Here is a 17,865-nt window from a genome sequence, read left to right on the forward strand (position 1 = left end):
TTTTTCTACAAATGCTAATTTAAAGGAATGTAGCAAATCATGTTAAAATGTTTCATCTCAGTTTAATGTACAGCATCTTAATCAATCTTAATGTCCAAGTCTTAGCAAGTGTTTACCCTCAATGTGTAATTTCCTGTCTGCAAAACACAACATGTGCGTAAAGGAGGTTTGGATTTTATGCAATTGTGAGCATTGCGTTAAAGATGGAGTCATTGCGAGTTAAGTCTTGTGGTTACACGCAATATCTTTCTCCAGTTGTAATTGCTCTGCTACTTACAACATCTCGAACATCAGATTCACTTCACAAAAGAGTTGGAAAGAAGGTGTTATAAAAAATTCATTAACACAGTAACAAGGAGAGTGGACTCAGCTAACTGTTGCAGTTTAACTAAATTAATAATAAACAACCCAAGAATCATAAGACAGCTATCGCTTAAAGAGTACCTAAAACATTTGCTTGGATCAAATAGTGGATTTAACAATGTCTGTTAAACTGATGTGGACCTGTTAACTGTTCCTACTAGCAACATAATGTTCAAGTGAAACCAGCTGCTGGTGTGAGAAAGATTGAAAGTAAACATTTTGTGCCTTTTAGGCCCATGTTTGAAGAAGACGTACCGTCTGTCCTTGAACTAGAAATGGAGGAGTTGGACCAATGGATGAAAAAAGATGGTAAGTTTTTTGAAACAAACAAAAACCTGCAGCAAGTTTAAAGGAAGCTATTTAAAAACACATGAACATGAAAGGAAATGTGGAGAGGTGGAATACACTCAAATGCCATTTTATTAGGTACACCTAGCTGAAACTGATGCAGTGTAATACAACAGTCCTGCATCAAATCCTCTTTGGACCCCTTTTTTAAAACAGTTTCAACAACAACTATAACTATAACAACTCATAACCTTCACATAGGTAGGATTTGTTGCATTAGCCTGCATTTGTTTTAACTAGGTGCACCTAATAAAGAGGCAAGTAAGAGTTTCTTCCAGCAGTAACGTGAGTTGGTAGAGTTTATCCAGCAGAGGTCACTGTTGACATACAGCAAAGGGCAGAATGTCACTGTCTTGTCTGATGTTAGTTTATCACATAGTCATTTTTGTAAAGTCTGTATATTTCTTAATACGTATTGATGTAAGAATGTGATTTGTTTGCAGCATTTCTGTGACACCAATGATCACATTTATGAGGGTTTAGAGCATACACATTCATAGGGTTTGCCTGTTGGTTTGCTTGCTCTAGGAGAAACTGCAGAGGACTCTAAAAATGCATGATTCTAATTATGGTGAGCATATTTTACACTTGTTATGAAAACATCCAGCCTTGATTCAGTTTCATGTTATTCATTCCTTTTAGAGAAATTTGCTTATAACTTCATAAAACATGGGATCTCTTTGCATTTTTATTATATTGTAGTGAAATTTTATCTGGATATTGATATTATGTCTTTATAAGTGAATATAAAGGCATTAAAAAATCATTTATATTGGGTATCCTTTGTTAATATTTAATCATTTCTTTGAGCCTTGTTTGGCGATCTTGATGTCTGGCTCAGTCACTGTGTCACAGGATGAGCTGTTTTATTATGCAACATTCCTACAGGTGTGAATACAACCTACTGCAGATGAACTATCTCATTATGAATACTCTCAAAGCAAGAGTGTAAATATTCATGTTATAGCTACACATTGAGGCATTATGACAAACCTATCACATACGGCTTGTTACACAACAATGCTAACACAACACAGATCAACAGTCGACTTGGGTAACATTAAGTCTTTCCAGACGCTTTATTTTTTCTGCCAGCCTGTTTGTTGTGATGCACCAGCTGGTTTTCTAGCATGGCTGTGACTGATGAACTATGACCCTTTCATTATTACACATGGTATTGTTTGAAAGCACAAACACCCTAACATCTGTTAGTGATTACAACAGGCATGCATGGAAGTGTGGCGCAACTTAACCCAGGGATAGTCTCCTTACTGGAAAGGCTGGGAAGGCGAGGTCAAGGTCCACTCTACTGAATGTTGACCAACGTCATTTACACACTGCTTTTTCTCAGGATTTTATTTCCAAAGCTGTGCAAGGGTTAGATTCTACTTTCATTCAATAGGGAGGCACTCTGTACACAGTAGATTACTCAAGAGATCTCAAAACAGAAGTAAATGTGATGTTACTGCTGCTGTGGTTGCAAAATGTGATGCTACTGCGGCAGCTGTGCCCTGTTTGTCAGACCTGTGAAATTCCACAGCAACTTAGGCGCTGTAGTGAATCAAATTAAAGGAAGAAAGCGTATACAATGTTTTTGAAGCTGCTGAAAAAGCAAGTTTTAAAACCTACCCATTACTTTGCACTGGATGTAGTTGAAGCATAGCTGAGCCAATCTCAATACAACAATGGTTTGGTTAAGGTGTTTAGAAAAATTTGTTTAATTCAAATTGAAGAAAATGAACAAAATGGCCAAAGGCCAGCAAAAAAAACACACACTTTAAATTGAGTTTATTGAAAAAAGTGCACAATTTTTTACTCAAAGCTGCAGTAATATTTTTTTAAGCCACTTGGGAGCAGCACAACTAGCTATACACACAACCCTGACATGGTATCAACTCATAAAAATATGTTAGCAAATAATTGTATGTTTACACAGCCAGCAGATTCAAAAATGAGCAAAATTAGCATTAATTTGGAGTTGTTTTTCTGTCCACCTGATGAATGTAAGTAAAAAAATAACTCTCCTTTCTCTACACCAACTCCTGAGGGAAATATCTGGCTCTTTAGCTTCTAAATATTCCACTGTGTTCACCGGCTAATTGTTAACATTACCGATCTATTTGGTGCTTGACAGGTAGTGCACAGGGGATTTATCGCACTAAAACAGTGCAGCTGTTCACCCTAAAACCAAAACACTGAGCTGAAAAACACTAAAGCTCTCCATAAAACTGTGGAGGATTGTAGAGTTGGGTTATAATTCCCTGTTCGCTTGTCCCCTGAGTGAATCCTTTTTACATTTAGTATAATCATTTAACCTCTTGCTCTTAAAAAAAAAAAAAAAAAAAAAAATATATATATATATATATATATATAATTTTTTATTCTTTATTTTTTATATCTGCCTGCACTCCAGAGAAAGGATTAAGCAGGATTAATAACTTACCTGTATGTGTTTTAATAAATAAGAGGAACCAACACCAACACACAAATATTGAAGCTAAGTGTAACATGAAAACATTTAACAGCCAAATATTTCTTTGCTCGTCTGTTGATTTGTGGTTGTGTGCAGAGTGTGTTTCAGGTCACTGACCAGAAGTGAAAGTGTAGATTGTGTTGTGGTTATTTTTGTTGTTGAAGTTTGTCAGTTTCATGACCACAGTGTTCCCTCCTTGATGCTCTGTTAACCACACCCTGTTGTTTGTGCAGAAGCTGATGACAGCAGTAGTGGTAATAAGGCTATAGATGGACTGAACAGTAGCTACAGCCAACATGTGTTAGTGGCATTGAGTGGGCGTGCCCTCATTGCAGTCAGGATGAGAGAAAACACTCTGAATTACAGCAAAGCATCAGGTTTAAGACTTTTCTTCTTTGCTTTTATGTTTTTTTTTGTTTTTTTTGTTTTGTTTGTTGACTTTACCGAAAATGACAACAAAAACTTTTTTTTTTTTTTATAGCTTTAATAATCCTGCATATGTAGCTTCAGTACCAGTAAGATATACTGCACAGTGTAGAGTGAAACTATTCCCTGAACAAACTGTCACCAGATTTCAGAGATTATAGAGGACTGACCTCTCCTTCTCTCTCTGTCTCCCTGACTCTGACATTGTCGCCTCTCTTTCCCATGATTCCTTTACTGCAGGTTAACAAAGGACGCTCTCCCGGTATGCAAGGACACACAGTCAACAATGCATAGTTGCCAACTTGGATGTTCTGACCTCTCTACAATAATCCAGCTACATTTGTGACCACAGGAGGTAATTTGACTGCCAGGAAACAACGTCACACCACTTAGGGGACACTTACAAACATTTTTTTTTTTCAGTAAAACATTAAGCAAGAAAAATTAATTTTAAAAGTCTCTTTCCCTCCTCCTGAAAGTCCTCAGTGGAGAGCAACGTGCAACAATTGGACGTGAATGTGTTAAATAGTGGCTTTTTTTATCACAGTGATCAGTATTTTGCCTTTCATGTATTGTTTCTTTCGTGCTTTGTCTGTTTTTATTCCTTACTGCCAATATTACCGGTAAAATATACAGTATTTTCTGTCTCATCGAGTCAGCCTGAGGGAAAAGTATTTTTGTTTAAAAAAAAAAAACAACCCACTGCTGTTGCTACAAAACGTTCCCTGTTTGCTGATTCATACTGTTAAAGAGTGCGTGGTCATCTACAAGTGCATTAAGTCAATACTCTTCTCCAGCCCTTCACAGGTATGACTGCTCGTAGTTTCTGCTGATGGCTTATCTTCAGCTCAAAGCCTCTTTGTTATTTTACACTGTGTGACTCCCTCCAACTGCAGCTTTTAATGGGGAAATATCCTGTTGAGGATTGTAGGCATGCATGACAGAGAAGGCCACTCCTTTTTCATGCCTGTGCAGAGCCGGTTAGGACTAATGGAGAAAGAGTTTTTATTCGGAAACTGATTGAAATCTCAGAGTGTGAAATCAGGAGTCTTCTGTCTGTGAGACGTTTGATAAATTACTGCCCGTTGCTCAAACAGCTTTCCAAAAGCTGCTACTGATAAGATTTCCATCGCACCATAGATAGTCACTGTCTGGTTGCCAGTTTTGGCTTGTTGAATCTAAGCAGTCATTACACTGATCTAAACGTAAGTGCCACTTTCTGTAAGTGTCAGTTGGTATTTTGCAGAATCTTGCACTGTAAATATGGGAGTACAGAATAGCAAAAGATAATATTTTCATTGAATGCCTTTTGTAAATATTTCATATAAGGCTGTAGTATTTTTATTTTCCTGATGAAGCTTTGAATAAAATTTCAATAAAGAAAATATCTTGATATGTCAGTCCATCACTTTTGTCCAGAGCAAAATATCTCAACTGATATTTGACGGCTTGCCATGTCATTTATGTCCAGACATTCGTGGCCCCTTGATGATGGATCCTAATGGCTGGTAATCCTCCGACTTTTTCTCTAGTGTCACCATGAATTCGAGCGAAATGTCTCAACAACAATTTGATTAATTGCAATTAAATTCAGTTCAGATATTCAAGGTCCTCAGAGGATGAATCCTCATGTCTTTGGTCTTGGATCCTCTGGCGTTTCTTCTAGCACCACCAGCAGTTTAAGTTTTCACTTACATTCCATGAAATATCTCAACATTTACACACTGGATTTGCACAAAGGTCGGTACAGTCGGTTATGCTTCTCAAACAATGAATTTTAATGACTTTGGTGATCCCCTGACTTTTCCTCAGGAGCCACCAACAGGTTGATATTTGTGTTTGTTGATATTGTGTCTCAACAATTATTGGATGGATTTTTCCATGAATAGCAATAACTAACCTTGAATATGATGTTACATACTGTATGTACATTCATTTAACTCTTAACAGCTACACTTATTCATTTTGCAGATACCTTTGTTCAAATCAGTGTACGAGGTACAATGAAACCACAGAAGAACAAGGAGAAGCCTCAGAAATAAATTTGATTAATGTGTTTATCTGTTTCTGTGCAACTGTTAGAACGATGGCTTTGTAATATTTTCAGCTTGGTGTAAGTGTAACTCAAAACCTTTTTAAAGTGACATTTAAATCCGTTTAGAATGATAGCACCATTAATACAAAACAGCAGGTTTAAAGTGTGATACATCTGTCCAACATGTGTTTCCGTCACTGTACACTCTCTGTTTCAGCTCGTACGTCTCCTGCTGTAAATCTACATATGAATCTGCTCCTTTATACTCTTTGAGCTCTGCATGTCTCATAGTCACTTATGAAAAGCTGGTGGAATTCAAACCAGAAGAAGTTCTGGGGGAGAAAGGACAGACCATCCATGTAAACCAATGAATACAAATGAGAAACAAGTCTCTTACTCCACTCCTGCTTTTCATTCTCTGTCTCATTAGATTTCCAGACAGTTGTTCTGTCTGTCACATTGTTCTCATCTTCACTCCTGTCAGGCTGGTCAGACACTGCTGACTAATCACTGACATTTTCATAATCAACTACTAAGGAAATGCTGATTTACAGTTTATACATGTACTGTATATCAAGCCTGTTGTCAAAATGTTCTGCCTTTTGTTTGGTAGTAATTTGAGTCTGGAGCATCATACCTAAAGGCTTGTCTAGTCGTGTTTTTACAGCCTCAAAAGTATATTTTACCTTTATTGTCCCTGTTGCCTTATTACAGCTCTTCACTTGTGTTAAACAAAAAAAACAAAAAAAACAAAAAACTAATGACAGGCTAGAAACTGTACAGACCTCAGTGACCAAGATTTTCACCAGAACTTCACACCTGTTAAAGCCTCCTTACACTGGCTCCCATACAGGTCAAGGACTGATATTTATCACATTCAAAAGCACACCCCACTGATTTTACGTGTCAAAGTCAGTTTGCTGGTCTTGTTTAGTTCTACCCAGTGTCTGAAAACAGTTTTTAAAATGTCGTCTGTGGCTCTGGAGGAGCTTTGTCATGTCTGAAACCCTGCATTACGAACAGACCAGTCAGGGAGGCTCTATTAAAAACACTATTCAATTTCGTTATGGGACTTTTTGATTGCAATACTTTTGGCCTTTTCCTCATGGCCTTATTAAAATCTAGTGGTCATGTGAGGAAGCATCTGTCTTTACAGCAAAACGACATGTTTATGTTTAAGTGACAAAACCTGGCTGTAGTGATTCTGACGGGAGCAAAGGAACAAGTGAGGTGACATTGTTATAGAGTGACAAAGTCTGTGTAGAGATGGGTTGGGTGGGTGGATGAGGTTGACAACCATGACCATGATTGTTCTATAACCTTAACCATGTGCTTATTATTGTAACCATGATGACGATGGTCCTCTAACCTTGGCAAAGTACTTATTTTAACCCATGACCCCCCCCCCCCAATCTAACCAAAACTTTACTATGGGATCATCACATTATAAAAGGGTTAGTTATTTCTGAGTAGTGATTTTTAACAGTTGCGCTAATTCAGGAAAAATTCCTGGTGGTCAGGACAAATGAACTACAGTATGTGGTCATTTAGGTTGGAGGACTTGTTGATATGAAGTCTGTGTGTAGCTTGTTCCAGGGTCAGAGAGGGAACAGACAAAGTTTTGGAGGCTGTCTGAAGTCTGGCTGAGTCAGTGTCATCTTTTAAATCTCAACCAGCTCACAACATTAGTAGGCTACCGTCATTAGCATTCGGACCGTCAGAACATGACACAGACTTTAAATAAATATTTTTGAATATATTTTGTCAGTTTGTCAGTTTAAACTGCTGATTGCACACTGACTATGGAGATGTGTGCATGTGTGCATGTGTGCGCGCATGCATGCAAATGTGCATGTCTGTTAGCACACTGTGTGTACAGCCATTGTTTTTTGCTGTAGTATTGTATTTGGTATTGACCAGATTTCTGATATCTAGTTTGAATGAGTATTTACAGATTTTTTTCATGTGATCCTAAGCTTACTATTTTTGGATTTTGAACTGTTGCTCAGACAAGACACGTGAACCTGATCATATCACATTGGACTTTAATTGTGACGGACATTTTTCACTATTCTCCGACATTTCATATAGCAAATTAATTGATTTATCAAGAAAATGATCTACATATTAATTCATACAGAAGGAACATTTTTAATACATTACCTTGTTTGAAAAACTTTTTAACTTCATGAAATGAAGATTATTATTATCAATACACTGTAAACCCATAAAATGCAGATACACTTTTACCCTTGACTTGAATAAAACTTTCAGACAGATGTGCTACAATAGCAGGTGTAGGGTTTTACTGACTGTGTGTGAAGGCAGCATCACCCCACACTGCGCCAGATACTAGCTGAACTGGTTTACATGCAAATAAAACAGCAATGCTTGTCACCCAACACAACTTTGGCAAACACTATGTAATGGTAATGCAGTGACCAAAAAATCTGAGCCTGCAGCATGCGGCACTTGTTGTTTAGGCATGTATGCCATAGTGAACAGGAATGATGTGATGTGATCCCCTGATGCACACATTCATAACATCATATTTCCAGTGACGCATCTCTCTGAATTTACCAAGCTTTGTTAACTGAATCACTGTCTGCCCGGCAGGCAGTGTTCCTGACTGTCACACTCTATCAGCTCCATTTCACAGCCGCACCAGCAGCCGTGTTTGTTTGCCTTCAAGAGCTGTGATGTTACAGAGCATCGTCTGTCTGTCGCAATCATCGCATTCAGTCATTCTTGGGCAATCTTCGACTGGAAAACACATAATACACCAGGGAATCTGTGCGTGTAAGAGTGTGTGAGAGTGCCATTATGGGAGACTTCACAATAGTTTGGAGTTTGGTCCTTTATAAAGTTTTGATGAGCAATTTGAACCGTGTGAAACTTTCCCCTGCCTCTTATGAAAGATTGCCTCTTGCACCAATTGGACAACATTTGATAGAGGGTGATAGGGCTGCAGCTACCACTGAGAGCACATCTCTGTTTTAGTATGGGAATTCAGAAGTATAATGTACATTTTATAATTTGATGTTTCACACAGTGGGGTTTTTAAAGGCACACAGTAGATCATTTTAATCCGCAAAACACGGTGTTTTTACTATTGAACAACACATGGGAAGTTTGCTAACTGATGATGTTTCTTCAGAAATGTGATGAATTGAGTGAATGAACTGTTGAGAATTCATTCAACTCATTAAATTTATGAATAAACATCAGCTTATTCGCAAATTTCATTGTCTGTAAGTTCTGAAGCGATCTACAAATAAAAACTATACATTTTGAGTTGAATTAAAATGATATGTCAATTATAAATGTAAAAAAATTAATAGAATATTTTACAAATGATTTCCAGGTCTCTTTTAAATCATCTGCTGTGGTGTGAGTTTGTGGAAATATTAACATATGAGCTCAGCATTTCTGACATCCTAGCTCCAGCCCTGCCGTCAACACATACAACACTCAGATATATCCATTATAATTCATTAAAAGTGTTTAGCTTCACTGACAAAACGACTGAAACAGCAGGCAGAGAAATCATAGAAAATTCCAGACAGGAGTTCAGATGTTTGTGAGGAATCACTTTCAGAAGCAATTTCCTTAAAAGCACATACAGCTACAGCAGCTGTCAAACCTTTATTTGAGTGTGTTTAATAACAAAGTGAGGATATTTACAGCCATCCTTTGTTTCCAGGGTCTGCTTTTCAGTTTTCATTGACTGGATGCCAGCTGCAATTCCACACTTCTCAGGATCGCATGTTTGGTGCTTAGTGATATCTCAGGGTTTCAGACTTTCCCTGGAGGATCCAGATACAGGGCATGAAAATGACCATGAGCCAAAACTAACCATAGCTGGCACTGTAGGGCTAACTTCAGCAGCAGCAGGAGCAGGAGGACACTAATCCACCTAGCTTTTTTTGTCCATAAATACACAAGGCTCAATATGCTGGGAAGAATTAGGTTTAGGTTTTCATGTTTTCATCTGGCACGATTTGTGACACACCATGCAAATTTGGATTTGGAGCCTCTCCCCTTGTGTTTTTTTTATTGATTATAATATATTTTCAGTTTCCATTTGTCATAAAAAAAGAAGTTAAAAAAATGGTAAAACCAAAGCTCATACAATATAGTAACATAACAATGATAATAACGATAACAATAATAGGGCAAGAATACTGAAGAAACAAACTAAATTTTCAATCTTGAAGTTCAAAACATAAATTATACATTTTGTTTTTATGCAATTTTAAATAAAGTCTTGAAGGAAAATAACAAACATTTGTAAATATTTTGAACTCTGTAGAGATAATCTAGTTTGTTTTGCTCAAACAGCTATGTTGAGGATAAACATTTTTTTTTATGTAAGACTTAAAATCTTATTTAATTCTATTTTAATTCATCATGCCTGTTTTCATTGTAATGCACTTTGAAGAGGTTACTGAAGTTCACTGAACTCCCTGTCATATTCAAGAAAAATGAGTTTGTGATGACTTTTGCTTTGTGACATGGTGCATTATCATGCTAGAAGATGGTAAATTGTGCAATACTCAGCAGCAATTTTCAGACAGGCTGTGGCATTCAAACAATGATTTATTGGTATTAAGGGACCCAAAGTGTGTCAAGAAAATATTCCCAACACCATTACATTACCACCACCAGCCTGACTGTTGACACAGGGAAGGTTGGGTCCATGGATTCATGCTATTGATGCCAAATTCTGACCCAACCATCTGTGTGCCTCAGCAGCCTCAGTTGTGGTGAGCCTGTGTCCACTGCAGCCTCAGATTTCTGTTTTTGGCTGACAGGAGTGGAACCTAACCTGGTCCTCCGTTGTTGTGGCCCATCTGCCTCAAGGTTGGATGCGTAGAGCGCTATAAGATGCAACACAGTTGTAAAGAGTAGTTATCTGAGTGTACCTGCATGATTTTGCACAGCTACCACAACTGGCTGATTTACAATTCCAATTCCATCACTAATTAATTGGATGGACAAAGAAAGAGGTAAATTATATTGGAATCAATAAGTGAAGTAATAGTAATAAAACATGGCCATTACCATATTCGTTCTGTATACCCATGAAGGTTAAAAATAGTACATTTAAAATTCTGGGTAACATAAACACAAGAATGTTTTTATTTAATATTTTGTTGATATTGACCATTTACTCATTTAACTTACAGTTGTCGTTGTACTTAAAACTTTGGTCAGACGTTTTATTCTAACGTGATTTTTAGCTTTATTATCTAAACACACCTGGGAGCATGCTATGACATCACATTTGAGCGCCCACTAGCAAACAAAAACGTGCCATCATCATGTTGCGACACTAGTCGGTGGAGAGTCCGGAGACGAGCGAACCTGGCGGGTGTAGAGAAGGCTGTGAACAGCAAAAATTTGGTCTCCGTGGATGTGTTTTCCCTCTTGTAATGGTCGGAGGCCATCATACGGCGCCCAGTGAAGGAACAGAGTCAAGAGGTGGACGGACACAGGCGTCAGTTTGACAGAGCGGCTCACGTTAGCTGTGTTTTAAGCTACTAGCCAGTTAGCATTACTCGTACTCGGCTTGTAGAGGCTAGTTAGCTGACGGTGCTAACGCGGTAGCTGCTGGTAGCTGCCTGCAAACACTCGCTGCTGCAGGTGGGAAACCAAGAGACGAAAGCAGGAGCGTAACATACCTCAGCGGAGCCTCCAGCATTAGCCTCATCAAGCTCCTTAGCATATCTCGGTTTGGATACACGACCAGAAGGAGCCCCCGGGGGAGGCCCGCCACCTTTGTCCAGCTTCACATTACTGAGGTAAACATTGTGTAAAATCACAAAGTGCAGGATCACAACTGTGAAATATTGCAATGCTGTGATGTACCAGTGGGAAAGCGGCCTAGCATTAGCCAGCTAACATGTAGCTCGCTGGTTAGCCGAGTTAGCATTGCTAGCGGTGATGTGGAGCTTGTTATCGAGCTGAAAGAAGTTGAAGTCGGATCTTTTAACTCGCTGTAGCTGAACGCACCGTGTGGGAATGTTACTTGCGCGAATTTAACCTGGAAGAGTTTGTTTAACTGTGTTGGATCACTCGGGTTGCTAACACCGAGTCTTTTAAACAAGCTGCACAAACTGAGCTAAAAGCTGTAAAGTGCGAGGAGTTTAATGCCCATGCAACACGTTGATTAAAAGACGGAACAAGCGTGGATTTTATTTAATCTGGTCATAGTGTCCAAAAAGAATGTGTAGGCGCAATTTAGCAAGTTAATTATGCTCTGCTGTTCAGGGTATAATGTGTCATATGCAGGCTGATCCCATACGAAGTTACTTTATGCCTTAGTTCTGTGGCTTTACTTGGATAAATCCAATTAACGGGATAATGACAATCAGCACTGTTTATGGGTTGTTGAAAGACTTGAGATTTAGGAAGACCAAATGGATTCACAAAACTACTTTGACTTTGTAAGTCACAGGTGTAACATTCTGCTCTCTCAGAAGTTCTAGTTGAAGCAATTTTGGATTGTCCAGTTTATTAGGTATAGGCACAAAGTCCCACCTTTTGTAAATGTTTCATTGTTCCATTTTGGAGGCTATTGTCTGTGCTGGTTTTACATTGTGTTGTGTTTTACTAAAGGGTGTTTGTCTTGTTTAATCTGCCCTCTTTGATGTCAGTATGGTCGACAAAATATTGTAGAAACCAGTGTCCCTTATAAACTGGCAACTGACTGTATATTTAGTCAGGAATCACCTATATCCACTGACCACTTTGTTCATCCAAATGCATATATTGGCTGCTTTTTTGTCTTTTAACTGTAAACAGAATGTTTGGGGTTTTTTTTTTTGGACTTCTGTTTGAACAAAACATGACATTTGAAGCAGTCAAGTTCAGCTAAGTGAATTTTGACATGTTTTGGATGTTTAATCAATTAAATAATAGTTGTCCATCACAATAATTGTTAGTTGCAGCTGTAGGACATAGATAAACACGGTTGCATGTCTGCGAGTCCTTGACATCCAGCAAACCTGTTCTGTCTATACCGACTATGTTACCTCAACTTGGAGGATGAACCAGACCAACTTTTAGTTCAGTATGTAGCTCATCATTACATAATTTTTACCATAACTTTCTTTTTTCTTCATAATCTAAATCATAAGTTTGAGTTGAGTTTGAGTACATGCACTGGCACACGGACAGAGAGTGAGAAACTTGATAAGGTATATAAATGCCACAGTATCCTGATTTCTGTTGGAGTACTTCAGGTAATATATTCAGGTATGAAAAGTTTCTTAAAAGGGGTCAAAAAGGTTTCTGACACCGGGATGTGATGTTTACAACTGAGACTAGACTAATGGGAGGCACTCACTTTCAACCTGAATTGTCCTCCTCCATTCATATCAGGTTAGCCAAACCCGTGGGTGTATATTTACAGACTCAAGACTTGGAACTGATCATACCACATCACTGCTAAACAACTGAATTTCATAGAAATACATTACATAAGAAACAAAGTTTCAGTTTCACTCCTTTCCACATCCTAATTTTCCCTAAGTTGACCATATGTTGTTTTAGGTCGCGTAGACGATAAGCATTATCTGTTACTTACTGGTTCCTTTCCTGCTTATTACAACTTTTCTTACCTAACATGAAGACAACCAGTTAGCTGTTCCAATCACAGCCAATTAATAAAAACACTCACCGCAGATTTACAGGTCTTGAGAAGAAAGGCAGGCTAACTTGACATAATGTTGTCTGGTCAAAAGAAAATTTAGCGAGCACTTATTTCCATTCAAGGAGAATGCAACTGCTTTGTAATGGTATTCACTTGACCTCTCAGGTCTGAGTCCATCTTAAAGATAGCAAGGTTAAAAAACAGCTATCTCTTGGTCCTGAAGTCAAGACTGAAAGCAGTATCTTGGATCAAGGCTAAATTTTCTTTTGACCAGACAACATTATGTCAAGTTAGCCTGCCTTTCTTCTCAAGACCTGTAAATCTGCGGTGAGTGTTTTTATTAATTGGCTGTGATTGGAACAGCTAACTGGTCGTCTTCATGTTAGGTAAGAAAAGTTGTAATAAGCAGGAAAGGAACCAGTAAGTAACAGATAATGCTTTTTGTGTCAGTTATGTTTTGTATTTTGATTAGTGGCTTTAAGGATAATGTAATAAGAGTCATACATTGCAAACATCATCCTCAGGGGAAGAAATTGTAAATGTTTTTAATCACATGGATGATAAAAGTGCAACTATGGAGAGGGTATTCTTTTATGCAGAAGATCAATGTAATGCAGAGGCTAACCACAGAATCCAACTGTTAACACACAGTCAATAGACAGATACTTTACTATTTACTTATCAAATTACAAAAGCATCTACTTAAGCAAGGCTTTTTCTACATAGATGACTTTACAAATGGGTTTCTGTGTAAAGAGTTAAAAAAAACTATAGCATTAAGTCAACAACTCTCTGACACAGTGTCAACAAAAGCTGAAAGAAGCTTAAAGGTAGGGTTTATCTTTGCTCTATTTTTGCAATTCTTTATCTAGAGGATAATTGAGAACATTTCACCAATTATTATAAAGAAATATCCTTGCAGTTAGAAAGTATTAAGTCTTTCGCAAATTAACAGCATAGCCTAGAAACCTTCCCATCTCAATGTCTTTTTTCCTTTTTTTTTTTTTATAGACAAAATATATCTAATAGAATTTCTCATAACTATTTCACATTTGAAAAAAAGGGATGTATAATAACCAGGGTGTGCACTAACATGTTGGGAGACAATCCAGTAAGTTATTTTAATTTTAAGACAGAAAAGAAGGCAAGAAATTTATACACAACCAGTCAAAAGTTTGTACACACTTTCTTTACAACATACATACACAAATATGCATACAACCAACAGACAAACAACCAAGGGTCAATTAGTTTATTAACACCATAAAGTGTGGCCGTGATCATATTATGTAGGATACCCATTTTGACCATAACTTAGTAAATCTATTAATCTGTAGGCAACGTGAAAAAATACTTTTTGGGTGGCATCTGTGTAATAGATGAAATGGTTTCTGGACAGCCCAAAAAAGGTTCTAATCTATCATACCTGTTACTCCTGGATAACAAATTACTCAATATGAATATAGACTCTAACTTCGTCTGAAATTAGGTGCCGTATATGTGAGCATGCCCTTAGAAAGAGTTATAGAATAGATCCATTGAGGAGAAAATGTTCGTCACAGTCACTTGAAATTAGTCAGTTTTATTTGATTTTAAAGCCAATAGAAAACAACCAATTTGTTTCCTGGAGTTCAGCCTGTTCCGTTTTGCCTTTAGCTTGATACAGCAGCATTGTATTGAAAGCATATTTGAAATTGCCGTGAAGGGCTGTTAACCTTCATGATAAGACAGTTGGGCTGTTAAATGACCTCAACTTTGGGAATATTTGTGGAAATCTGAGAGATTTTCTGTAAGTGTGGGGACTTTTCCTCCTGCATTGATGTCAAATATTAATATGTTGCTCAGGCACGTACACTGCCATTACCCAGTATTGTTGTTCTGGTCATGGTCCAGTATTTGATGGCTTTGCATCCTGTCATAAAGTCTTTACAACAAAAGTTTTCCAAGATGGAACTGATTATTACACACTGTATGGTAAAAATGTCAGCATTTGCAGCTTCTAGCTTCCCACATGTGTGGGTTTAATGCTATTGTTGCCTTATATGACAGTAAACGTAAATGTCTTCATATAGTCCTTTATATAAAGGACTGATGATTACAGATTGTATGGCTTCTGCTACAGCCCATGGTGCCACAGCCATTAAAATGACAGGCTGTAGAACAGATGAACTAGACAAATAATGAGCAGATATGAACATTTTGTAAAACGGGATGTTCATTTTGTTGTTTCTTGCTTTTACCATATGAGTTAAAATGCACTCAATGTACCCTTTTGAAAGTGCTTACACCATTAGCGATTATTTAATCCTTTATTTGCAAACAATTTAATGCATGGAGTTGCGTGAGACGTGTGTGTTCTTCCATCTTCATGATTGAGGCATAAATAGTGAGGACTAGAGAAGGCAAGTACAAAGATATCTCAACAATATTGAGACAAGAATGGCATAGTTTCAGTTCACATGGATCAGTGTGATGAAATACCCTTTTCTGGCTGTGATTATTGCTGCAAGGCCTTGGAGACTGAGAGATGAGGGGTATCCTAGACTTTGTTTGCAGAAAGCTTCACATTCCCACAGTACTGAGACTGTTGCTGTGTTACTGACCTCAGGGCTTCCTAAAACCATTTTCATATGGACAGTGAGATTTCCTGGCTTTGAAGTGCATATTGACAAAACATGAAGGGGGCCAGAGTGAGATTGGTTATTAAGGGTGTAAATAGTGGGCAGTGGTCAGGTGTTATGCATTCTTAGAGACAAGACTGGCTTTGGTGGCTCTACACTGAACTTTGTATAATGAAAAACAATTAGAAGCACATTTGTAACCTACATTCTTTGGTGAGACTTATAGCTACTGACGAGCACTGTTTCACAAACTTTTTTGAGGTTGCTGATAAGAAATTTCCTACAGGCAACCGCATTATCCCTCTGAATGCTAACCCAGTTATGAAATGTATCATTTAATCTTGGGTTATTGGGAAAATGGGGAAACTGCAACCATGTAAAAGGTTCTTAGGATCTCTCCTCTGTTTTCATCAGATTGAAAACACTAGATTTCTTTGTGCTGTGGTCCCCATCACTGCTAACTCTACTGCAGGCCTTGGGAGGGTGCTGACAGATTTCAAAATTCAAGCGTTTTTCTGTTGCCTTTATTGACAGTAGATTGTAAAGACAAACAGAAAATATGAGGAAGCTTGCAATCAGGTCAAACAAATGTTGAAGATTTGAATCATGGGTTGAGAAGCGAGTCGAATTTCATGTTGTCAGTCACATCACTCCACTTTTTTTTTGTCCGGGCAGGATAACAGCATGACTACCAACTTTTCCAGACCATGTCTCGTCTCAAAATGACCTAACTACAAAACTAATGCTGTAATGGAAACAGAGTAAGGTTGATGGAACTGGAGAGCAGCACGACTCACCTCTGTTTGCTGCTCCGATGTTAAATGTTTGTTAAGTAGATGCTTCTACTGCTGTTCTTCTCTTTGGCTAACAGATGCTCTGTGGTGCACTTTTGTAACAGAACTACCACCAGGATGCCCACTTTTTTGTGTCTTTCACTGTGTGCCCAATATTTGGCTTAAACCGGTGACTCGAGAGTCTCAACTTGGAAAAATGGTAACGGGGGTGCAGTCCTACTTGCAACAAAGCTGAGATACTGAACCAGGGATGTTGGGATTATATGCGTTTTAAGCACTTTTACACTTATAGCCACTTATAGATTTTATATCTCGGTGACACATGGACTGTTCAAGTAAGGTTAATAAAATCCCCCCAAATTCACTTTCCTCTGTGTAGGTGCCTCATATTTGAGCAGTTCGTTTCTGGTGATCCAGGGCATGAATTTTACCTTTCCCACTATTGTGTTGATGCTTTCAAGCTATACTGCTGTGATTTTGCTCTTTAGTGTATTTTCATGTAAATGAACTGTGTAATAACTCTTCAGTGCCATCCAGTTTTAAGGAGGCAAACCATGACAGTACATTTGGAATAAATGTACTGAATACCTGCTAAGGATGCAGGGTTATGTGTATCTTAGCATACTAAGAGCTTAAACCGGTGCCTCAACAGAAGGGACAAATGAGGCAGGATCTTGAATGATGAGACCTGGAGCACCTGTTTTTTTTAATAACAGGCTGCAAGCAACGTTTCAACATAAAGCATTTCTTCATCTGAGCTAGAAGAGGCAGTGGCAGCTTAGATGTTGAAGTTTCCTGCCACACATTAGAAATACCCCCAGGTCAACAAAGATGGCAGGAACCGTCTGGGTGACGGTGTTGGAGGCACTGAAAAGGACTAGAAGAATGAGGAATGAAGAGAGAAGCTTCTGTGTTGAAGTGGAGTGCTTTAGTAATGCAGTGAGTGCAGTCTGACCAGAATGGGCAGTCATCCAGGTCCTTTGGGAACCGAAACACTGTTTAAGGAGAGATACTGGCACATTTGGTCAGAGAGCAAGAAGATAATGAGTGATTTGTGACATCAGCTGGATTGAGGGATTGAGAAATTGATGATGATAGTTTAAAGAGTCCAGAGGGTAGAAAAGGGAAGGGATTGAAGGCACAAGTTA

At 38.2% G+C, this 17,865-nt stretch overlaps 2 protein-coding genes across 4 annotated transcripts in view; both read left to right on the forward strand.

Moving 5' to 3' along the window:
- tmem154 (transmembrane protein 154) overlaps positions 1-5,003 on the forward strand; it is an 8,940-nt gene extending 3,937 nt beyond the window's left edge. For 2 of the 3 annotated variants that reach the window (XM_023409490.2, XM_023409491.2), the window contains exons 7-9: positions 596-672; positions 1,240-1,282; positions 3,851-5,003. In XM_023409490.2, coding sequence (XP_023265258.1) covers positions 596-672; positions 1,240-1,271 — 109 coding nt within the window. In that variant the 3' untranslated portion in view covers positions 1,272-1,282; positions 3,851-5,003. The remainder of the gene's footprint in view (positions 1-595; positions 673-1,239; positions 1,283-3,850) is intronic. The other variant, XM_023409492.2, reaches the window with a different exon arrangement.
- Positions 5,004-10,982: 5,979 nt separating this feature from the next.
- Positions 10,983-17,865, forward strand: part of fbxw7 (F-box and WD repeat domain containing 7) — a 109,886-nt gene continuing 103,003 nt past the window's right edge. Inside the window, exon 1 of the mRNA XM_087174917.1 lies at positions 10,983-11,449. The gene's annotated coding sequence lies outside the window, so the exon portion shown is untranslated. The remainder of the gene's footprint in view (positions 11,450-17,865) is intronic.

This window comes from Seriola lalandi, unplaced genomic scaffold, assembly GCF_002814215.2.
Source record: "Seriola lalandi dorsalis isolate HSWRI2012SDOR001 ecotype SW California unplaced genomic scaffold, Sedor1 jcf7180002054394, whole genome shotgun sequence".
Classification (NCBI taxonomy): Eukaryota; Metazoa; Chordata; class Actinopteri; order Carangiformes; family Carangidae; genus Seriola; species Seriola lalandi.